This window comes from Salmo salar, chromosome ssa22, assembly GCF_905237065.1.
Source record: "Salmo salar chromosome ssa22, Ssal_v3.1, whole genome shotgun sequence".
NCBI classification, from domain to species: Eukaryota; Metazoa; Chordata; class Actinopteri; order Salmoniformes; family Salmonidae; genus Salmo; species Salmo salar.
In genome coordinates, this window is record NC_059463.1 from 20347513 (window position 1) to 20372304 (window position 24792).

Genomic DNA, 24792 nt, shown 5'->3' on the forward strand with positions numbered 1-24792 from the left:
CTTATAATGGGCCTCTGTACACCTATGTAGATATTCCATAAAAAATCAGCTCTTTCCAGCTACAATAGTCATTTACAACATTAACAATGTCTACACTGTATTTCTCATCAATTTGATGTTATTTTAATGGACCAAAAATGTGCTTTTCTTTCAAAAACAAGGAAATTTTGGACATCTACACAAGGGTTTTTCTTTATTTTTACTGTTCTACATTGTAGAATAATAGTGAAGACATCAAAACTATTAAATAACACATATAGAATCATGTAGTAACCAAAAAAGTATTTCTCAAAATATATTTTATATTTGAGATTCTTCAAAGTAGCCACCCTTTGCCTTGGTGACAGCTTTGCACACTCTTGGCATTCTCTCAACCAGCTTCATGAGGCAGTCACCTGGAATGCATTTCAATTAACAGGTGTGCCTTGTTAAAAGTTAATTTGTGGAATTTCTATCCTTCTTGACGCGTTTGAGCCAATCATTTGTGTTGTGACAAGGTTGGGGTGTTATACAGAAGATACTCCTATTTGGTAAAAGCCAACAGCTCAAATCAGCAAAGAGAAATGACAGTCCATCATTATTTTAAGACATGAAGGTCAGTCAATTTCTAGAACTTTGAAAGTTTCTTAAAGTGCAGTCGCAAAAACCATCAAGTGCAATGATGAAATTGGCTCTTATGAGGACCAACACAGGAAAGAAAGACCCAGAGTTACCCCTGTTGCAGAAGATAAGTTCTTTTTTTAAATTTAACCTTCATTTAACTAGGCAAGTCAGTTAAGAACAAATTCTTATTTACAATGACGGCCTACCGGGGAACAGTGGGTTAACTGCCTTCTTCAGGGGCAGAACAACAGATTTTTACCTTGTCAGCTCTGGGATTCGATCCAGCAACCTATCGGTTACTGGCCCAACCACTAGACTACTAGGCTTCCTGCCGCCCCCTCAGAAATCGGCAATGAACTGGTTGTGCCACCTTTAACTGCAATGGCTCCAACCAAACACTTTCTGTAGTTGTTGATCAGTCTCTCACATTGCTGTGGAGGAATTTTGGCCCACTCTTCCATGCAGAACTGCTGTAATTAAGCAACATTTGTAGGTTTTCAAGCATGAACTGCTTATTTCAATTCCTGCAAAAACTCAATTGGGATTATGTCTGGACTTTGACTAGGCCATTCCAAAACTTCAGATTTGTTGCTTTTTAGCCATTTTCATGTAGACTTGATTGTGCGTTTTGGATCATTATCTTGCTGCATGACCCAGCTGTGCTTCAGCTTCAGCTCCAGCTCACAGACGGATGGCCTGACATTCTCCTGTAGAATTATCTGATATAGAGCAGAATTCATTGTTCCTTCTAATAAGGCAAGTCGTCCAGATCCTGAGGCAGCAAAGCATCCTCAAACTACCGCACTACCAGCACCATGCTTGACCGTTGGTATGAGGTTCTTACTGTGGAATGCAGTGTTTGGTTTTCGGCAGGCATAATGGACCCATGTCATCCAAAAAGTTATACTTTTGAATCATCTGTCCATAGAACATTCTTCCAAGAGTCTTGATGATCATACAGGTGCTTCCAGGTGCGTTTTGGCAAACTTGAGGCAACTTTTTGGATGACATGGGTCCCATTATGCCTTTTTGACAGGGGTGCAGGATTTTTTTTGCCTGATTGAGATATGTTTCTGCTTATAATTTCCAACATTTTGGTAGGCTATTTGTTAGTCAACTTGTCGATAATTAGATACATGTAGCTTCTCTTTCTCTTTTTTTATTTTTTTTATTTCACATTTGTTTAACCAGGTAGGCCAGTTGAGAACAAGTTCTCATTTTCAACTGCGACCTGGCCAAGATAAAGCAAAGCAGTGCGACAAAAACAAAAACAGAGTTACACACAAACAAACGTACAGTCAGTAACACAATAGAAAAAGCAATGTACAGTGTGTGTAAATGTAGGAGAGTAGGGAGGTAAGGCAATAAATAGACCATAGAGGCGAAATAATTACAATTTAACATTAACACTGGAGTGATAGATGTGCAGATGAGGATGTTCAAGTAGAGATACTGGGGTGCAAAAGAGCAAGAGGATAAATAACAATATGGGGATGAGGTAGTTGGGTGTGCTATTTACAGATTGGCTGTGTACAGGTACAGTAATCGGTAAACTGCTCTGACAGCTGATGCTTAAAGTTAGAGAGGGAGATATAAGACTCCAGCTTCAGTGATTTTTGCAATTTGTTCCAGTCATTGGCAGCAGAGAACTGGAAGGAAAGGCGGCCAAAGGAAGCGTTGGCTTTGGGGATGACCAGTGAGATATACTTGCTGGAGCGCGTGCTACGGGTGGGTGTTGCTATGGTGACCAGTGAGCTGAGATAAGGCGGGGCTTTACCGAGCAAAGACTTATAGATGACCTGGAGCCAGTGAGTTTGGCGACTAATATGTAGTGAGGGCCAGCCAATGAGAGCATACAGGTCACAGTGATGGGTAGTATATAGGGCTTTGGTGACGAAACAGCACTGTGATAGACTACATCCAGTTTGCTGAGTAGAGTGTTGGAGGCTATTTTGTAATTGACATCGGCGAAGTCGAGGATTGGTAGGATGGTCAGTTTTATGAGGGTATGTTTGGCAGCATGAGTGAAGGATGCTTTGTTGCGAAATAGGAAGCCGATTCTAGATTTAATTTTGGATTGGAGATGCTTAATGTGAGTCTGGAAGGAGAGGTTACAGTCTAACCAGACACCTAGGTATTGTAGTTGTCCACATATTCTAAGTCAGAACCGTCCAGAGTAGTGTTGCTAGTCGGGCGGATGGGTGCGGGCAACAATCAGTTGAAGAGCATGCATTTAGTTTTACTAGCGTTTAAGAGCAGTTGGAGGCCATGGAAGGAGAATTGTATGGCATTGAAGCTCGTTTGGAGATTTGTTAACACAGTGTCCAAAGAAGGGCTAGAAGTATACAGAATTGTGTCGTCTGCGTAGAGGTCATAGAATCCCCAGCAGCAAGAGCAACATCATTGATATACAGAGAAGAGAGTCGGCCCTAGAAGACTAAATAAACCCTTTCTCGACAGAATACTGCAATAGATTGATAGAGTGAATGCATCAATCTAGTTGGCATTGGTAAAGTTATCATTGTCACCATTAGCTGAGCAAAGACATTTCGGGACTGGGGAGAAGCAACAAAAAAAAAACAGGAAAGATTTTTGGTGCAAAATGTCCAAATTACATGAGTTTGACCGGTTGTAAGGAAAAAGAAAGCTGTGAAAGTGACCCAACATGTTTCTGATGAGATATCGCAAGAAATGTTAATGCTGCAGGAGTTCTTATTTAGGCAATGTGAGTTATAGACCTAGAGTCAGTTTCCAGATTTAAGTTTCTGTTTAACCCATCTAAACTACAGTTCCCTTGACATGCCATCGGCCTATTTGAAGTCCCATCTTGTGACTGTGGAATTTGTATAGCGCCTCACAATCATCACACATAACATAACATAACGTAACACTGCTCTCATCCTCTTATAGCATATTTTCCAAACATTGCTTTTCTTTCTCCCTTCTCTTTATTTTCAACTCTCCTTTCACAGCTTTTGTCTTTGTAATGGCCGTCGTATTGAGTAGACCAAGGTGCAGCTGGAAAATGTATACTCATCGTCTTATTTATTATAAAAGAACGAAAAACCAAAAGAAACGCGTGTAAAAAAACGAACGAACGACACTAAACAGTCCACCCCCACTAAATATTTATTAATTGTTACCCTTCTCGAAGTCTCTGGGCTGATGCGCGTTGCTGGAGACCTCGGGCTGAAGGGCAACTCTGGCTGCGCCGATTCCGGACTGTAGAGCGACTCTCGCTGCATCGATTCCGGACTGTAGAGCGACTCTCGCTGTGTCGATTCCGGACTGTAGAGCGACTCTCGCTGCGTCGATTCGGGACTGTAGGGCGACTCTCGCTGCGCCTATTCCGGACTGTAGGGCGACTCTCGCTGCGCCGATTCCGGACTGTAGGGCGACTCTCGCTGCGTCGATTCCGGACGGTAGGGCGACTCTCGCTGCGTCGATTCCGGACTGTGGGCCGTCTCTCTCGGTTCCTGACTGTGAGCCGTCTCTCTTGGTTCCTGACTGTGGGCCGTCTCTCTCGGTTCCTGACTGTGGGCCGTCTCTCTCGGCTCCAGACTGTGGGCAGTCTCTCTACGGGGCACTGTCGCCGGAAACTCTGGACGGGGCACTGTCGTCGGACACTCTGGACGGGGCACTGTCGCCGGACACTCTGGATGGGGCACTGTTGCCGGAAGCTCTGGACGAGGCACTGTTGCCGGAAGCTCTGGACGAGGGCCACGCACCACAGGGCTAGTGCGAGGAGCAGGAGCAGGACGAGCTGGACTGGGCTGACGCACTGGAGGCCTGGTGCATGGGGCTGGCTTTGGACACGCCAGACTGGAGACACGCACCTCAGGGCTAGTGCGAGGAGCGGGAACTGGATACACTGGGCCATGGGTAAGCACTGGAGGTCTGGAGCGCACCTCCTGCACAACCCGTCCTGGCTGGATGGTAATAGCAGCCCTGCACGAGCGGAGTGCTGGCACAGGGCGAACTGGGCTGTGCAGAGGCCTGATGGTTGCCGTGCGTAGAGCAGGCGTAGGGTAGCCTGGTCCTAGGAGGCGCACCGGTGGCCAGATGCGCTGCGCAGGCATCCTCCTTCCAGGCTGGATGCCCACTCTAGCACGGCACTTGCGAGGGGCTGGGATCGCTCGCACCGGACTGTGTGTGCGCATGGGCGTGATCGTGCGCACTTCCGCATACTCCGGCGCTCTCCACTCCATATGCTCCCCATAATAAGCACAGGGAGTTAGCTTAGGGCTCACCCTTGGCCCAGCCAAACTACCCGTGTGCACCCTCCCAAAAAATTATTGGGGGTGCCTCTCGTGCTTCCCAATCGGCGCGTATAACGCCTCATTCCGGCGCCGCTCTGCCTTGGCTGCCTCTATCTCCTCCGGTGGGCGACGGTATTCACCAGCCTGGTGCCATGGTCCAGTCCCGTCCAGAATCTCCTCCCATGTCCACAATTCCCTGTAGTCCACATAATTCCTCTCCAGCTCCTTACCCCGCTGCTTGGTCCGTTTGTGGTGGGTAGTTCTGTAACGGCCGTCGTATGGAGTAGACCAAGGTGCAGCGGGAAAATGTATACTCATCTTCTTATTTATTATAAAAGAAGGAAAAACCAAAAGAAACACGTATAAAAAAACGAACGAACGACACTAAACAGTCCCGTCAGGTGCTACATACACTAAACAGGAAATAACTACCCACAATTCACATTACCAAAACACCCCTATACATAGGACCTTCAATCAGAGGCAACGAGGAACAGCTGCCTCCAATTGAAGGCCAAATCAATAAACTAAACATAGAAAGACTACATTTTACATTTACATTTTAGCAGATGCTGTTATCCAGAGCGACTTACAGTAGTGAATGCATACATTTAATACTTTTTTTTCTCCGTACTGGTCCCCCGTGGGATTTGAACCCACAACCCTGGCGTTGCAAACACCATGCTCTACCAACTGAGCCACACGGGACTAGACTAGAACATAGAACATAAACCAAAACCCCGGAACACTCTAAACAAACACCCCTCTACAAAACACATAGCCCAACAAACCCTGAAACACTCTAAACAAATACCCCCTGCCACGTCCTGACCAAACTAATATAACAAATAACCCCTTTACTGGTCAGGACGTGACAGTCTTACTGAATTGAACTTTGACAATGGCCTTTTTTCCTCTGTGGATTGATGTTAACTTTTTCTGCCCGTTCCCAAAAGCATTATTTGGCAATTGGCTGTGTAGTCTATTTGGTGCGTGTACAGTTAAGCCCCAAAGCTTAGGCTTATGCACTAATACCAGATAGCCTAAAATAATGAAAGAAAAATCTTTGGGTTAGGAGTCAACCCGCACATCATTAGTACGTGTGTATGTTTGTGGCTCCAGCTCTGTGCTGTACTATGTTGTGCTGCTCCGCTCGTGTGGTTGAGCTGAGATTTACATCAATACTAAGTTCCATAGGAATGCCCCAGGCCTGTGCTCATGGCTACTGAGGCTCAAACATGACTCAAACCATCACCAGGCCTCACATCTGAGCCACGAGCCAGGCTTAGACATACACTCATCCCTAGATATATCAGGCAGTGTCAGAGGAAAGCCCTAAACATTTTCAAAGACTCCAGCCACCCAAGTCATAGACTGTTCTCTCTGCTACCGCATGGCAAGCAGTACCAATGCACCAAGTCTGGAAGCAACAGGACCCTGAACAGCTTCTACTGTACCCCCAAGCCATAAGACTGCTAAATAAGAAGTCCAGGTAGCTATTTGGTTAACTATTTAACTATACTGAACAAAAATATAAAACGCAACATGCAACAAAGTCAAAGATTTTACTAAGTTACAGTTCATATAAGGAAATCAATAATTTGCAATAAATACATTAGGCCCTAATCTATGGATTTCACATGCCTGGGAATACAGATATGCATCTGTTGGTCACAGATACCTTGAAAGAAAGATAGGGCGTGGATCAGAAAACCAGTCAGTATCTGGTGTGACCACCATTTGCCTCATGCAGCACGACACATCTCCTTCGCATAGAGTTGCTCAGGCTGTTGATTGTGGCCTGTGGAATGTTGTCCCACTCCTCTTCAATGGCTGTGAAAACTTTCTGAATATTGGCAGGAACTGGAACACGATGTCGTACATATCGATCCAGAGCATCCCAAAAATGCTCAATGGGTGACATGTCTGGTGAGTATGCAGGCCATGGAAGAACTTGGACATTTTCAGCTTCCAGGAATTGTGAACAGATCCTTGCGACATGGGGCCGTGCATTATCATGCTGAAACATGAGGTGATGGCGGTGGATGAATGGCACGACAATGGGCCTCAGGATCTTGTCACGGTATCTCTGTGCATTAAAATTGCCATTGATAAAATGCAATGGTGTTCGTTGTCCGTAGCTTATGCCTGCCCATACCGTAACACCAACACCACCATGGGGCACTCTGTTAACAATGTTGACATCAGCAAACTGCTCACCCACAAAACACCAAACACGTGGTCTGGGGTTGTTAGGCCGGTTGGATGTACTGCCAAATTCTCTAAAATGATGTTGGAGGTGGCTTATGGTAGCGAACTTAACATCCATTTCTCTGGCAACAGCTCTGGTGGACATTCCTGCAGACAGCATGCCAACTGCACGCTCCCTCAAAACTTGAGACGTCTGTGGCATTGTGTTGTGTGACAAAACTGCACAATTTGTTATTGTCCCCAGCACAAGGTGCACTTGTGTAATGATCATGATGTTTAATCATCCACACCTGTCAGTTGGATGGATTATCTCTGCAAAGGAGAACTGCTCACTATCAGGGATGTAAACAAATGTGTGCACAACATTTTAGAGAAATAATATTTTTGTACATATGGGACATTTCTGGGATCTTTTATTTCAGCTCATTACATGTTGTGTTGATATTTTTGTTCAGTGTATCTTCATTGATCCTTTTTGCACTAACTTTTTTCACTCGTCACATACGCTGCTGTTAGTGTGCTCATCTCAGGCACATTATAATGAGGAATACATACTGTGATCCTGACATCAATTTATATCTGTCATTTTCTGAAAGCAACATACATTATGTAATGTCCTTTTATGATATTTTGAATGTAATCCAGACTTTATTGATGCAAGCTAGAAAGCAAGTGCGAGGGTCTGTGCCAATGATGTATATAAACCCTGTGTTGCTGATGCTATGTAATGACCAATGAAAGGCTTTGAAGCCAACCATTTTGGCACTCCATAGGAATAAATGGAATTCTACAGTATTTCAATTAAATGTTTCAAGGACAAAATTACCTGTATTTAAGTATTTTTTGTTGTTGATGTGAGGACAGTATATAGCCTCGCTACTGTTATTTTATTGTTGCTCCTTAATTATTTGTTATTTTTCTATATTTTTTTAATACATTTTTATTTACTTATTTCTTCAGTTTATTTTATTTTAGTAAATACTTTCTTAACACTTTTTTCTTCTTGAAACTGCATTGTTGTTTAAGGGCTTGTAAGTAAGCATGGCAAGCGGTACCAAACTAACACTAGGGCAATTGCTAACTAGAGTTAGCGCAATGACTGGACATCTATGGTATCTGCTAGCAGCAGATACTATAGACTTCCAGTCATTGTGCTAACGCTAGTTAGCATTGGCTCATGAAACTACCTCTAACTTCCTTCATAATGGACACAGAGACATGCAAATGGAATCCACGAGTTCATCTGACTCTGGGGAAGTAGATAAAGGGCCTCATGGCCAAAATCCCGAGGTATCCCTTTAAGGTGTCTGTAATAGAATAATCGTTCAAAAACAAATGTACACAATAATAAATGCATTTCCATAGCTTCCAAAATATTTTTTTACTATGGTGGGGAAGTGCCAAGATGGAGGCACGGTGGCTTCAAAACAGCACCCCGTCAGTCATCTAGTGTATGAATAAATAATTGGTCTACTCTCAGGCTACAATGAAACAGCAATTGCCACATTACACGTTTCTGTTGAACGCATTCAGTTGTGCAACTGACTAGGTATACCCTTTCCCTAGGTGCAGTGAAATGTGTTGTTTTACAGGGTTAGCCATGGTAATACAGTACCCCTGGAGCAAATTAGGGTTAAGTGCCTTGCTCAAGAGTACATCGACACCACTACGCCGCCTGCTAGGCTGCGACACACCTGGGATGTGTTCAGTTCGATTAAACGTTTGCTATGTTGCGTGGCGGTTGTACGGAATGACACGTTTCCCCAAACCGTTCTTGAAAGTTTGCTCCGTTTGGTGGGTGTGGCAGGGTCTGGCATGAAGCAATGAGTGATGTGAGTGACTGAATGCATAGATTCCGCATGTGTTTCTCTGCTTATAAATAAAAATTTGTTTTCAGTCTTGATACTTGAATTTTCCTTATACCCATCATGAGGTTGCTACAACCTAGAGTTTGAATGAAAGTTTACAATGTAGATGCACACAGGTTGAGAGAACAATATGAGGTGACGGACAGTGACACATGGACAGACAGTGACACATTCAATACCTCCTTGCACAGTCTTGCCTGCATCTAGCTTATCTACGGAGTAATCATTAGTTCAACAGTTGCAAACGAGAGTTTCTATTGGACAAATTCAGGTATTTTTATCCTTGTTTCATTTGCTTCCGTTTAAACGCTTTTCAACAAAATCGGTGGAATGAATACACCCCTGATTACGCGTAAACACGGTTCACTTTCATAGCAACCACGTTGTATTCCTTCTCACCTCTATGCAGTCTCCTCCTCTCTCCTTTTCCCTTCGTTTGTGGGCTTCAATGCACAAGCTAAACCATGTCATAACCACTACACACAGCCTACATCATTGTCCCCATATTAGCTGAAGTAACGTCCTAGTCAACATAGCTAATAGAACTAATGAGTTAGTAAACCTGCTACAATCATGCAGTAAAGTTAGTGTATAGTCAGTAAGCAGTTTAATCCTTGACTTGGATGAGTTCCAGTGTTGTATTGGATAGTCATTGCCAACTAGCTAACATAGCATCCCTCTGTTTGAGCCGGGTGTTTTAGTAGGCTAAACTAGCCAGCTGCATTTGCTAGCTAAGTAAGTGAAACTGAAATTGAAAAAATAAAAACTCTGTCTCTTGCTTCTCCTTTATTTTTGAATAAATTAATTTGTTGAAAACTGTTCAACTATTGTCTTTCTCTTTCTTTGAGTCAACTACTCACCACATTTTATGATCAGCAGTGCAAGCTAGCTGTAGCGTATGTGTTCAGTACTAAATTAATTCTCTGATCCTTTGATTGGGTGGACAACATGTCAGTTCATGCTGCAAGAGCTCTGATAGGTTGAGGGCATCCTCCGGAAGTTGTCATAATTACTGTGTAAGTCTATGGAAGGGGGTGAGAAACATGAGCCTCCTAGGTTTTGTATTGAAGTCAATGTATCAAGAGGAGGACGGAAGCTAGCTGTCCTCTGGCTACCCCATGTTGCTACCCTACAGAGTGCTGTTGAGGCTACTGTAGATCTTCATTGCAAAACAGTGTGTTTTAATGAATTATACCCTGGTCGGGCTCCAGCAAAAAATCCTATCGCCATTAGCATAACAAATGTTTTTAATATTTTTTTTCAAATATAGGACTATGTTATATCGTTTTATAGATACACCTCTCCTGAATCGAACCACGTCGTCCGATTTCAAAAAGGCTTTACAGCAAAAGCAAAACATTAGATTACGTTAGAGGAATATATCGTAAAAGTAGCCACGTAGCCATTTTCCGACCAACCACATGCATCACAAATAACCAAAAAACAGCTAAATGCAGCACTAACCTTTGACAATCTTCATCAAATGACACTCCTAGGACATTATGTTACACAATACATGCATTCTTTTGTTCGATAAAGTTCATATTTATATATAAAAACAGCATTTTACATTGGCGCGTAACGTTGACTAACTACTTTCCCTCAAATGCGTCCGGTGAAACAGCGCTACAATTTACTAAATTACTATTCAAAAACATTTTTAAAATGTAATATTGTCATTCTAAGATTTATAGATTAGCATCTCTTGAAAGCACCTGCAATGCCAGATTTAAAAATAACTTTACTGGGTAATCACACTTTGCGATAAAAGGGGATGCGATACTCAGAAAAATAGGCTACCGTTACAGGTCAGCGCCATCTTGGAACAATCGCATATCAAATCTACTCTTGTATACTATTGTCAATAATCCCTTACCTTTGATTATCTTCATCAGAAAGCACTTCCAGGAATCCCAGGTCCACAACAAATGTATTTTCGTTCGAAAAAGTTAATCCTTTACGTCCCAATAGCTTGTTCTTGTTAGCGCGTTCTGAAGGCTGCACCAAAAGTTCCGTCGGCCGCGGGACTCCTCTTTCAATAAAATGCTTTTTTTAATTTTTTAGGTTCGTTCAAACATGTCAAACGTTGTATAACATAAATCTTTAGGGCCTTTTTCAACCAGAGCTCCAATAAGATTCAAGGGGGACGATTGCATTGTCTTTCAAAACGTTTCGAAAGGGGAGGGTAGCCAGGGGCGCCGGCGTCATAATGGTGATGGCACTCCTCATGTGACCACTTTCCACAGCGTCTCATTCAGTCAGTTTTCACAGTAGGAGACTCAAACCACTTTGTAAAGACTGGGGACATCTAGTGGAAGCAATAGGAAGTGCTCAATGAACCATTGCTCACGGTGTGATTTATAGGCAAAGTGATGAAGTTGAGTCCGCAATTCAGAATTCCACATCCTGTTACGATCGGTCTCGGGGTTTTGACTGCCATATGAGTTCTGTTATACTCACAGACACCATTCAAACAGTTTTAGAAACTTTAGGGTGTTTTCTATCCACAAGTATTAATTATATGCATATCCTAGCTTCTGAGTTTGAGTACGAGGCCGTTTAAAATGGGCACAAATCTTTTTCAAAAATCGCTGTAGCGCCCCCTATCCTAGGCGACCGTCAAGAGGTTATTTGGTGATGTGAATATATTTAGTATAGTTTTATCTAAAAAGGATCACTTTTTAAAATGTTTTTCACGAATGTTGTTTTTATGAAATTCACTGAGGAGGATGGTTCTCCCCTTCCGGTTCCGAGGAGCCTCCACTGGTGTGGTTCGATGTGGCAGTTAGATGTTTGTCGCCCATGAGACACCATAGGAACAAAGCCAGTAAATGTTTGGGATGGTTTGTCCTCGGGGTTTCGCCTGCCATATCAGTTAATTATATGCATATCCTAGCTTCTGGGCCTGAGTAACAGGCAGTTTACTTTAGGCATGCTTTTCATCCGGACGTGAAAATACTGCCCCCTACCCAAGAGAGGTTAACCAGGAGGGCTAGTTGAGAACAAGTTCTCATTTACGACTGTGACCTGGCCAAGATAAAGCAAAGCAGTGCGACACAAACAACAACACAGAGTTACACATGTGAATAAACAAACATACAGTCAATAATACAATAGAACAAGTCTATATACAGTGTGTGCAAATGAGGTAGGATAAGGGAGGTAAGGCAATAAATAGGCCATAGTGGCAAAATAATTACAATATTGCAATTAAAAACTGAAGTGATAGATGTGCAGAAGATGAATGTGCAAGTTGAGATACTGGGGTACAAAGGAGCAAAATAAATAAATAACAGTATGGGGATGAAGTAGTTGGATGGGCTATTTACAGATGGGCTATGTACAGGTGCAGTGATCTGTGAGCTGCTCTGACAGCTGGTGCTTAAAGCTAGTGAGGGAGATATGAGTGTCCGGCTTCAGTGATTTTTGCAATTCATTCCAGTCATTGGCAGCAGAGAACTGGAAGGAAAGGCGGCCAAAGGAGGAATTGGCTTTGGGGGTGACCAGTGAAAAAAACCTGCTGGAGCGTGTGCTACGGGTGGGTGCTGCTATGGTGACCAGTGAGCTGAGATAAGGCGGGGCTTTACCTAGCAAAGACTTATAGATGACCTGGAACCAGTGGGTTTGGCGACGAATATGAAGCGAGGGCCAGCCAACGAAAGCATACAGGTCGCAGTGGTGGGTAGTGTATGGGACTTTGGTGACAAAACGGATGGCACTGTGATAGACTGCATCCAATTTGCTGAGTAGAGTGTTGGAGGCTATTTTGTAATTGACATCGCCGAAGTCAAAGATCGGTAGGATAGTCAGTTTTACGAGGGTATGTTTGGCAGCATGAGTGAAGGATGCTTTGTTGTGAAATAGGGAGCCGATTCTAGATTTAATTTTGGATTGGAGATGCTTAATGTGAGTCTGAAAGGAGAGTTTACAGTCTAAACAGACACCTAGGTATTTATAGTTGTCCACATATTCTAAGTCAGAACCGTCCAGAGTAGTGATGCTGGACGGGCGGGCAGGTGCGGGCAGCGATCGGTTGAAGAGCATGCATTTAGTTTTACTTGCATTTAAGAGCAGTTGGAGGCCACGGAAGGAGAGTTGTATGGCATTTAATCTTGTCTGGAGGTTAGTTAACACAGTGTCCAAAGAAGTGCCAGAAGTATACAGAATTGTGTCGTCTGCGTAGAGGTGGATCAGAGAATCACCAGCAGCAAGAGCAACATCATTGATATATACAGAGAAGAGAGTCGGCCCGAGAATTTAACCCTGTGGCACCCCCATAGAGACTGCCAGAGGTTTGGACAACAGGTCCTCCGATTTGACACGCTGAACTCTGTCTGAGAAGTAGTTGTTGAACCAGGCGAGGCTGTCATTTGAGAAACCAAGGCTGTTGAATCTGCCAATAAAAATGTGGTGATTGACAGAGTCGAAAGCCTTGGCCAGGTCGGTGAATACAGCTGCACAGTATTGTCTCTTATCGATGGCGGTTATGATATCATTTAGGACCTTGAGCGTGGCTGAGGTGCACCCATGACCAGCTCTGAAACCAGATTACATAGCCGAGAAGGTACGGTGGGATTCGAAATGTCCGGTGATCTGTTTGTTAACTTGGCTTTTGAAGACTTTAGAAAGGCAGGGTAGGATAGATGTAGGTCTGTAGCAGTTTGGGTCTAGAGTGTCTCCCCCTTTGAAGAGGGGGATGACCGCGGCAGCTTTCCAATCTTTGGGGATCTTAGACGATACGAAAGAGTACAGGCTAGTGATAGGGGTTGCAAGAATTACGGCTGATAATTTTAGAATATAGAGGGTCCAGATTGTCTAGCCCAGCTGATTTGTAGGGGTCCAGATTTTGACACTCTTTCAGAACATCAGCTATCTGGATTTGGGTGAAGGAGAAAGAAATGCTTATTGAAATTGTCAATTATCGTGGATTTATCGGTGGTGACAGTGTTTTCTAGCCTCAGTGAAGTGGGCAGCTGGGAGGAGGTGCTCTTATTCTCCATGGACTTTACAGTGTCCCAGAACTTTTTGGAGTTTGTGCTACAGGATACAAAAAGCTAGCCTTTGCTTTCCTAACTGCCTGTGTATATTGGTTCCTAACTTCCCTGAAAAGTTGCATATCGCGGGGGCTATTCGATGCTAATGCAGTACGCCACAGGATGTTTTTGTGCTCGTCAAGGGCAGTCAGGTCTGGAGTGAACCAAGGTTTTATCTGTTTCTGGTTCAATTTTTTTTAAATTGGCATGCTTATTTAAGGTGATGGTGAGGAAAGCACTTTTGAAGAATAACCAGGCATAACCAGAGAGATTTACATGGTTAACAAACATTACGCCAGGGTAAGCCTACACGAAACACATACCTTATTAAGTGTTTTTAAAATCACCTATAGGAAAAATTATTGGAACCCTTTCTCTGTTCGACCTCTAGGTTTTATGGGTATTACGACTCATACTGTGGTACTCTATTGCCTTCAGTTGCGCTTTAAAGGGCAACGGCTACGCTGAAGCGTTCCTCAACCCACAACTAAACTCCTCCCAGTTTTTGAAAAGGTAATTCAAAACCGCATTCTTTCCATTTAATTGAACATTACACGCTGTTTTATTTGTACTGAACGTGTTAGTTAGTTACTGCCGAATTGGGAATCATCAGGGGCCGGTTTTTCTAAACATTTTTGAGGGGGGGGGGGGGGGGGGGATCAGAATGATTCTCTAATTATAAAATTTTTGTTATCCAGGATCAGATTGATCTGGCTGTTTTTTGAGGTTTTTTCAAAAAATAATCAGATAAGATCATTCTGATCCAGATACCTCAATATCAAGATCACAGAATCCAGATTTTCAGTGGTTTGGATAAGTATCTATATTGCCATCTACTGTACTTGGTGAGTTATGTTAGCATTTTGTTTAGCCAAAATGACAGCCAAAATGTTCACATTTGTATCTGGATCAGAATGATTTGGATTCTGTAATCCTCTTTGTTGCTAATCAGGATCAAATCAATCTGGCTGTTTTTGAGATGGTTTTTGAGAAAATAATCAGATAGGATCATTCTTATCCAGATACCACAATATCAAGATCACAGAATCTGGATTTTTTTGCTTTGAACAGGCCTACACCTTGCCATCTACTAGACAGATTGTCGTACTACTTCTACATGCTCATTGGCAAACAGAAATAAAGTAAACTACTTGAATAAAGGTAACTTGATAAAAAATAATATAGCTTGCATATCACTTGGAATTGTAATGAACACGATGGGAGACAGAGAGCTGGTTTCAAGCGCAGGGCACAGCAGGTGTTTATTATTAAAGGACCACAGGAGGAGGCAGGTAGCTGGGTCCAGGAGCAGGCAGAAGGTCATACACAGGGGGTCCAAAAAGGCAATAGTACAGGCAGGGCCAAAGGCTAGTAACGTCATTCGGGAGATCAGGCAATAGGTTGATAACAGGAAATCCGATAGGCTAAAGTACAGGCAGGGAATAGGCAAAAGGCATCGTTAGTGAGACAGGCAAAAACTATCATACACGGGAGGATTAAATTACAGGAAAAACAGAGCTCCGAATAGAAGTGTGTCACAAAACAAACAATACCTCACAATGACGGGGTGCAACGAACTAAACTAAATAGTGTGTGATATTGACATACAGGTGACTGAACAGGTGATCAGAATTCAGGCGATTGGGATCTGGAGAGTGAGCTGCGTTCAGGGGATCTATGTGTTTGAGAGTGTGAGCTGGAAAGTGGGCTGGAAAGTGAGCTGCGTTCAGGGGATCTACGTGTTTGAGAGTGTGAGTTGGAAGCAGATGTTACAAGAATTAAGTAGATGCATTTGTTTGACACTTCTCAATATAACAACTTACCACGTACCTACTGCAGTCAATTTAACATATTTAACCTTTGATTTTCAGATCTAACAACGTTTTTTTTACTTTCTCACCTTAGTTACATTGAAGTGTTATGGTTGTAATGCATTTCACCTTTCTAAATCCACTCTGAATCCACCGTTCCAGTGTGATCAAGAACAAGCTCAATACAATCCTGATTAAAGGTCAGATTGGATGACTAAATCCTTATCCCTATTCGGAGGATCAGAATCTGTTTTCAGTTTTGAAAAACCCAGTGCTATCATTTAATCCTATCTGATTGCCGAAATCCAATAAGACAACTTTTGAAAAACTGGGCCGGGGGCAAATACTGTATACAGGAAATATGTAGAAGAAGTACAAAATGGACAGATATCATTGAGAAGAGACCTTTGTTTCCCTATTCGCCGGTATCTATTTAACCAGTTGCTTGCACCTGACCTGTTGCGCCTCCTACGAACAACAGCTGTGTCTTCTCCTAATGGATTTGTACAGCACTGATGAAGGCATTTGTTAATCACTTTTTATCACTTTGCACTAACATCTTTTCTTATTCTTTCGAGCATGGATGAAATGATGTTGGCTTCCTTGGTTTTTCCTTTTCATGGTTTGAGTGAAAGTACCTACATATTTCTGCAAGCTCTTAGACTGCCATCTACAGGTGGTATGTAAAAACAGAATTACCAGGATTTGGACACCTACTTTGCTTAAAACACATATTTACAGACATTTAATTGTATGTAAATGTATGCTGTTAAATACTACACAATTAAAACCATCTGGAGAATATTCAGTTTGTTCTGTTTAAATCCATGCAATATTACGCTCCTGTAATTCATTATATTAAATTAGCTTTTCCCTCTCAATTGGTGTCAATATTGCAGAGTCGGCACTCTGCCAGTGCAATCTGCTCTGACAAGACAAACAGAGGAAAAACCCCAGGGAAATAGATTGCAGTCTTCTCTCCATGACTCATACATAGGCTAATACCACCAGAGTTGTTGTTGTTGACTTGGAACGTGTGCATGTGTGACAGGCCGTTCTGTGGTGAGTCAACTGGTGAGCCCTTACACACTACTCCTCACACTACTCTAGTGGCAGAGCCCAATGTATTACACATGACTCACAGGGCTTATGATTCAGAGGCATTGTAACACTGTGTCACAAAGTGTTCCCTGCCAAGGCTCCAGTACAGTGGCTACTGGGCTGGAGGGATGTGGGTCATGTTGATGGAAAGCAGCAATTCAACAGATGCTGGACTTCAAGCCTGATAGGTTGTTGTTAATGGGTCATATGTGGAGCTGCTTGCAGGGCATTGGTGGGGTCTGTCATGGATACTGTGTTTCATTTAGAGCAGGTCGTTTTATACCATGCAAAATGATTGAAATACGTACAGTTTAAGTGCGGAGAGAGGGCGATGGAGAGGGTGAAAGAGTGAGATGGACAGACTAGTCTTCATTCTGCCGTATCAGTGCTCCCCCACCGCAGGCAGAGAGAACTGTAGTGAACATGCTTAGTATTTTGAACGTGAAGCCAGTCCTGGCTATATTAACTCATGAGTGGCCACAATCAGCCAAGACCTCTCTCTATTTCATGCTTATGTCGCACTGCCCACTGGCTCACATGCTTCTAGAATTTAACAAAGAGAATAGTGAGAATTGTGAGTCTTCCCATAGGACGAGCTTGAAAGTTGGATCTGATTTGGCTTGGTCTGTGTACTCCTCTGTGGCTGTTTCTGGCAGGCCTGGGTTTGGTATTCTTTATAAGCTGCATTTCACAGTGTGTGCATGGAGCTGTCAGAGCTACAGAGAACATCCCAACTAACCTTCTAACAACCCGTCAGGAGACAGCCATCTTCTAACCATAGTCAAGTTTGTTACCACAGGTGTGTGTGTGTGTGTGTGTGTGTGTGTGTGTGTGTGTGTGTGTGTGTGTGTGTGTGTGTGTGTGTGTGTGTGTGTGTGTGTGTGTGTGTGTGTGTGTGTGTGTGTGTGTGTGTGTGTGTGTGGTAAAATGGAATGGATTATGATTATCTGGACACTAACTCTAAATGCTTGTGAACCATCCAGAGTCTTAGGCTGCCTATCCATGGTCATATAAGTATATACAGTGTATATATATGGGATCCAATTTTGTGCTCCACGTCTCTAGCATATATGCTCTCTACCAACAACAACCCTGTGGCACAATGCACTTGAGTCCTATTATCAACTGTTTTCACGGCATTCTATAGTAGCACCTCCTCTTAAACACCCTCAATCTCCTGCTTCAGTTGAGTGAGCCAGAAATGTCACTTACTGTATACAGTATAGCACTTACATACTTATATTATTGTATAGTAGTTAAACCTTACAAATTAATACTTACTCTGTGGATCCGTCACATCTGGGAAATGCTTCATGGATGGTAGCCGCTGTGTGTTGTGAGAGCAAAATTGCAAGATTATGTTATAATACTGTAATTGCAACAAATGGTTGTTTTATGCAACAGAATAAGGGTTGTTAGAACACTCATCTGTGTGTGTTCTACTGAGGATGGGCCTCTGGGAGATTTAACACTGACAGATGATTTACGATGTCTTTGGGTGATAAACCTAGAGACCGCATTCCATAGCATGAGTTAATGTTTCTGTTCTATAAGGTACCAGGGAGAGATGACTCCGGGACCAGACTCTGGTCTCTACACAATGAGAACAGTTTTTACAGCAGATACTGTTTGCTGTGAATTATAAGTACCTTTCATACAAATCTTAACCTTGTGACCCATTCCATACATCTGTTGTTTGTCATGAAGACTGAAGGGGGTGTATCTTTGCTATAAAAGGCCATGGTATATTTTGTCATTGGGCTCTCAACGAATCAACTAGGGGGGTTCGTTGACGAGCTCCATTACTGCAGTAATTAAATAATAAAGTTTGATTGTTTTGAAGAAATGTAAAAGTCTCTCCTTTTGATTGCAATAATTCCACAACAGTGTACAATACTTAAGTGCAAAACTTATAATATTTTCACAGATAAGAGACCACATAGAAATGTGATGCAGAACATCAGTGAGAAGTGACACACACAGGGGAAACACCTAACAGCTCAGAGATAGTCCACAGTAGGTTGTGGTGCATCCCAAAAGCATGCTGAATGATATTGGAATGATGAAATTGCGGTTGTGGTGTCAAGATGTCATGGTTTCTCCTATGCTATCTCTCCATCAAAGAGTGAGTGTATTCTGAATACACTGGGTTTGTCATACACGCACGCACACGCACGCACATGCACGCGCACGCACACACACACACACACACACACACACCCCAATATTACACTCACAAAAGTTCCAAAAGAATAAAGACATTACAAATGTAATATTATGTATATATACAGTGTTGTAATGATGTGCAAATAGTTAAAGTACAAAAGGGAAAATAAATACATGTAAATATAGGTTGTATTTACAATGGTGTTTGTTCTTAATTGGTTGCCATTTTCTTGTAGCAACAGGTCACACACCTTGCTGCTGTGATTGCTCACTGTGGTATTTCACCCAATAGATATGGAAGTTTATCAAAATTGGATTTGTTTTCAAATTATTTTGGGTTCTGTGTAATCTAAGGGAAATATGTGTCTCTAAATGGTCATACATTTGGCAGGAGGTTAGGAAGTGCAGCTCAGCTTCCACCTCATTCTGGGGGCAGTGTGCACATAAGACCCTCACAAACTTCTACAGATGCACAATTGAGAGCATCCTGACGGGCTGTATCACCGCCTGGTACAGCAACTGCACCATCCGCAACTACAGGAATCTCCAGAGGGTGATGCAGTCAGCCCAACGCATCAACGGGGGCATACTGCCTGCCCTCCAGGATATCTACTGCACCCAGTGTCACAAGACGGCCAAGAAGTTCAGCAAGGACCTCCGCCACCCAAGCCACGACCTGTTCACCCCACTAGAAGGCGGAGCCAGTACAGGTGCATCAAAGCTGGGACCGAGAGACTGAAAAACAGTTTTTATCTCCAGGCCATCAGACTGTTAAATAGTCACCTACAGCTGGCCACCGCCCAGTACCCTGCCCCGAACTTTAGTCACTGTTTCTAGCCGGCTACCACCTGTTTACTCGACCCTGCACCTTAGAGATGTACTGTAGATAGTAATTGAACACAGGTCACTTTAATAATGTTTCCATACTGTTTTACCCAGTTTATATGTACTTTCTAGTCAAGGCTCATCCTCTATAACTACTGCTGTACACCTTTTCTATTCATATTTAGTCTATACACACCATCATAAGAATTTTGCTACACCCACAATAACAAATGCAAAATATGTGTACGCAACCAATAATATTTGTGACCGACCGCCTTGATTTGGTCTTATGGTGCAAAATTTGAAATAGTGTTTTTTACATTGGATAAAAGCAGAGACACAGAGCTACAAAATGCCATATCATACACTACATTTGAGGAACAATGGGAAAGTAATTCTGCTTTGAAAGTTGATAAACTTGTTACCTCATTTTTGAGAAAATGCCCTTTGAATGTTCGCTAGCTAGCTAGCTAAACAATGGACCATAATCCAAACTCATGATGTTACAACCCTGCATGAATCAACAGGTAGCTAACCAACCAGGTTCAATGTTAGCTAGCGAACATTAGACTATAACTAGCAATGCAAATGGCTCTGAGATAAGAATAATAGGATCATACACGTAACGTTAACTAGTGAACCAGCCAGCTAACGTTAGCTAGCTAACAGTACACTTTAACTTGAAATGAAACCACTTTCTGTAGCTAGACTATCTTACCCTTATACATCATGGATGGATGCTTCTCCTGTCATGGATGCCATGGTTGCCCTTAGTTTGAAGATGTAATCCAGAGACAGGTGTTTTCTCCATCTCCTTAGCTATCACACATGAATTCCACTGATTTAAAAACTCAGTCCTCCAGAAAGTGGAGAGCAACACTTGTAGTTTTACTACGCAATACATCATTTTTTTAAAGCCGCGTTAGACAGGATTACCTACACATACTGACCAGCTCAAATAGACAGAAGCGTACTATATGGCAGACCAATCCAAACTCATCTTTCGGCATGTCCAGCCCACTCATTATCTCAGCCAATCATGGCTAAGAGGAAGGTTGCTCACTTTTTCTGTGGCTAAACCAACTAGGTTTGTAATTTAGCAATTTTATTAGTATTTACAGATGGCATACAAGTTTGTTATTAAGGCACATGAAAGTTCACATGTTCGAGAACACATTTCATGGCAAAAAACGCATTTAGATGTTTTAAAAAGTTTACGTTCAAACGGCTCTCCTGTGAACTAGTGACCTTCGACATGCGCCTAGTTTCCTGAAATGGATCACATTTGATGTGAAACAATCTCATGTCACTCTTTAAGCCGTCTCACCCTATGGTCTTCTGTGTGTTTCAGCTGGGGGACCCAGGGGGACTTCACCACCACACACCCCCTGCCTGCTGTCAAGGTGAAGTTGTTCACTGAGAGCACAGGAGTTCTGGCCCTGGAGGACAAAGAGCTTGGCAGGGTAAGGGCCTACAGAACTGGAGCCAGACTTAGGCACAGTTAGCAACGAACTTGCTTTTCAGATTTCAAAATGGTTGCCATTGATGTGAATAGGGAGTATACATTGTTACGATCTAATACATACATTATACATATACATTGATACAACCTTACATGGCTGTGTGTTTTATGTTTGACTTGACTATAATAGATAGGTGTCTTTGTGCTTCCAGGTGGTACTCCATCCGACCCCTAACAGTCCCAAACAGTCCGAACTACACAAGATGTCCGTGTCCAAAGGCTGCCCTGACAGTGACCTGAAGATCAAACTGGCCATCCGCATGGACAAGCCACAAAACATGAAGCACTGTGGGTAAGCTACGCTGCGCTGAAACTCTAGATCAAAACATATCTTTCTCTGTTGCAGTGATATGCTGCCATCTAGTGGGCCGACCATTAGTGCATAACACACACTTCCAGGCGGCCGATCGACTGTGACCAAAGCAGGCAACCTTTATCTTTAACCTTAAACATTAAATCTATTATCTTCAACATACATTGAACATTACTATGTAATTGGCACTGTGACATCTGACATTTAAAAAAAATTCTCAAATATTGTTGTACTGCATTTATCAAGCTTCCATAATGTTTGCTAAAGAACAAAAATAAGTCTTCTCCTTCAGTATTTCACCGCTCTGTTGGTGCCATTGCCTGGGATCAGTCATTAACAAAGTGCACATAGCCTCACACTAATATGTAAGACATGACCATGTTAAAGAGCACATTGAATAAGAGTAAGAATTCTGACTGTCATGAATGGATATCAAGTAAAGGGTATTGATATTCTCCTCACCCCAGATCAAATAGCAAATAATGATTGTGATTAAGCCAGTGGGGTGACAGGTAGCCTGGTGGTTAGAGTGTGGGGCCTGTAACTGAAAGGTTGCTGGATCAAATCCCCGAGCTGACAAGGTAAAAATCTGTTGTTCTGCTCCTGAACAAGGCAGTGAACCCACTATTCCCCAGTAGGCTGTCATTGTAAATAAGAATTTGTTCTTAACTTACTTGCCTAGTTACATTTATTTACATTTTTAATAATGGCTATTGATGTAAGTGATGTGACAGCACCAACTCAGAGACATAAGGAAACATTCACATCACACTTCTTCCTTCTTCCCTCCTCCGGTCTCCTCCACTGTGTGTGTGTGTCCTGCTCTATGGGGGAAGCCCAGTGTCTGGGCTTTAAGGAGCGCCGCCTGTCCCCCTCGTTCACTCTCCTCCTTATGCTTCCTGTACCTGCCTCTGCCTGTACCAGCCTCAGCCCCCTTTCCCGCTGCTCCTTGGGCACTAGTTTATTCAGAGAGAGAAGTCCCTAAACTAACCAGGGGGATACAGAGGCAGGCAAGCCAGGGTACCCCTACCCCGGCCAGGGGGAGGAGCGGACAGAGGCTCTCAGAGCTGTTGTCCTCACCCTCAGATGTTCATTTCTTCTTCATGCTCTGATCTCTTCACAACACAACAAGATACACAGCAACACAACTCAAGACTGATAGAAGTAGAAAATAAAAAAAATAAAATGTATGCACTCACTACTTACTGTAAGTCACTCTGGATAAGAATGTCTGCTAAATGACTACAATGTAAATCTAATGATAGCACTCAACAAACCAGAGTACGGTCATCATACCCACATGTAGGGACGTCCACTGGCTCATACTGGAGCTGGAGTTCTGGATGTCACTTCCATCCCCGAACCATGTTCTGCTCTGAATTAAGTTAATATCAGAAAACAGTTAATTTCCCACTTTAACCTTTCACAAACAGAAAATGGGCCGTTCTAGCTCTAAACCCTTTTCACAGTTAAAGGTAGCAGTAACAACTTTTTACCATAAGAGGTCAGCAGAGACCTTGTACTGTAACACATGCCTCTCTGCTATTGTTCGCCAATTGCCATTCACGCAAGGTGTTGTATATATTACTCATTATAACATAAAAGGAAAAATGTATATGTTTTTTCAGCATGCCACCTCTTTATGAAATAATGATGCAACACAAGGTTTAATATTGTAAAGCAGCCTCTGTAGAAAGGCCATCCACCATAGTCCACACAACTTGTTACTAAACCATTGCTTTGTTTACTTAGGTACCTATGGGCTATTGGTAAAAATGTGTGGAAGAGATGGAAGAAGAGATTCTTTGTCTTGGTGCAGGTAAGAACAGAAGACCACTAAAGAACCATGGTCAGCACTGATCCAATAAGGAAGATGTTATGTTTTTGATCTGTCAAGCTTTGGTATATGTCTTCCTCTAGTTGACTGGGGTGCTGAAGGTCTAAGCCAGTTCTTGTCAGGAGCTTTTGTAGCTGTAGCAGTCATTTTCTGTCTGGCCTCATTTGGAGAAGCACTCTTTCTCCTCTGTGTTTGGGAGGATATGTCTCAGAGCGAGGAGTTGACAGGCGATTGACAAACCAGAGTGTACGCTGGCTGGCCTAGCACTCGCAGCTACAAGAGCCCACGGAATGCTCGTCTCGCTTGCTCCCAGCTGTACATACAGCCTGTGTGTGTGTGTGTGTGTGTGTGTGTGTGTGTGTGTGTGTGTGTGTGTGTGTGTGTGTGTGTGTGTGTGTGTGTGTGTGTGCGTGTGTGTGTGTGCGTGTGCGTGTGTGTGTGTCATGTGCAAGTCTGTTTCTTAGAGAGACCGATAGCTTTTATGTTTGTGTATAATTTCATTTGTAAATCTTTTACTTTTTCTTGTCTCTTCTGTTTTGCTTATGTTAAGTCGCGTGTAAGTATTCAAGACATTCAATACTCTATTGGTGTTATGATGGACTCAAATGTATTGTTCTTCAGAATTGGCAAAATTATATTTTCAAAGTGAAGGGCACATACGTTTAGTTCGCTTTACCATCAATATAGTATGTCCCCTTTGTTTCTTGGTGTTGCCTGAAAATACAAAATTCAGCAGTGAAGTAGTACAAAACTGTACGTATTGATTCATAGCCTATGAAAAGACAACAGTGTGCAACTTCAGCTGGTTGAGGAGATATGTTCAATAGAAATGTTTGAATTTATTTCTGAGTTTGTTGTGAGTTAGCTGTGTTAACTACTGTGGATGTGATTCACCAACAGCACTCTGTGATGTTCAACCCTCCTCTGAAATAACAAAACGCAAATTCACATCCGCTGTATGCCGAATGTGGCACACGCACGCACGCACGCACGCACACACGCACGCACACACACACACACACACACACACACACACACACACACACACACACACACACACACACACACACACACACACACACACACACACACACTTTCTGAATGTAATTTGACTGACATTTGCCATGATACTCATAAATAGCACTGCTTTCACTGGGGGGTATTTATTTCAGTGTCAGAAGATTCGTTTCCTGTTGAATTATTAATGAGTTGTTAATTACATGGAGTGAGTAGATCATTTACA

General features: G+C 42.7%; 1 protein-coding gene across 24 annotated transcripts in view; it reads left to right on the forward strand.

The window, feature by feature from the left end:
• The window catches only part of LOC106582941 (calcium-dependent secretion activator 1), a 184403-nt gene that overhangs the window by 85033 nt on the left and 74578 nt on the right, over positions 1 to 24792 (forward strand). For all 24 annotated transcript variants that reach the window (XM_045705163.1, XM_045705159.1, XM_045705166.1 and 21 more), the window contains exons 7-9: positions 21229 to 21340; positions 21552 to 21691; positions 23465 to 23531. In XM_045705163.1, the coding sequence (XP_045561119.1) occupies positions 21229 to 21340; positions 21552 to 21691; positions 23465 to 23531 (319 nt within the window). The remainder of the gene's footprint in view (positions 1 to 21228; positions 21341 to 21551; positions 21692 to 23464; positions 23532 to 24792) is intronic.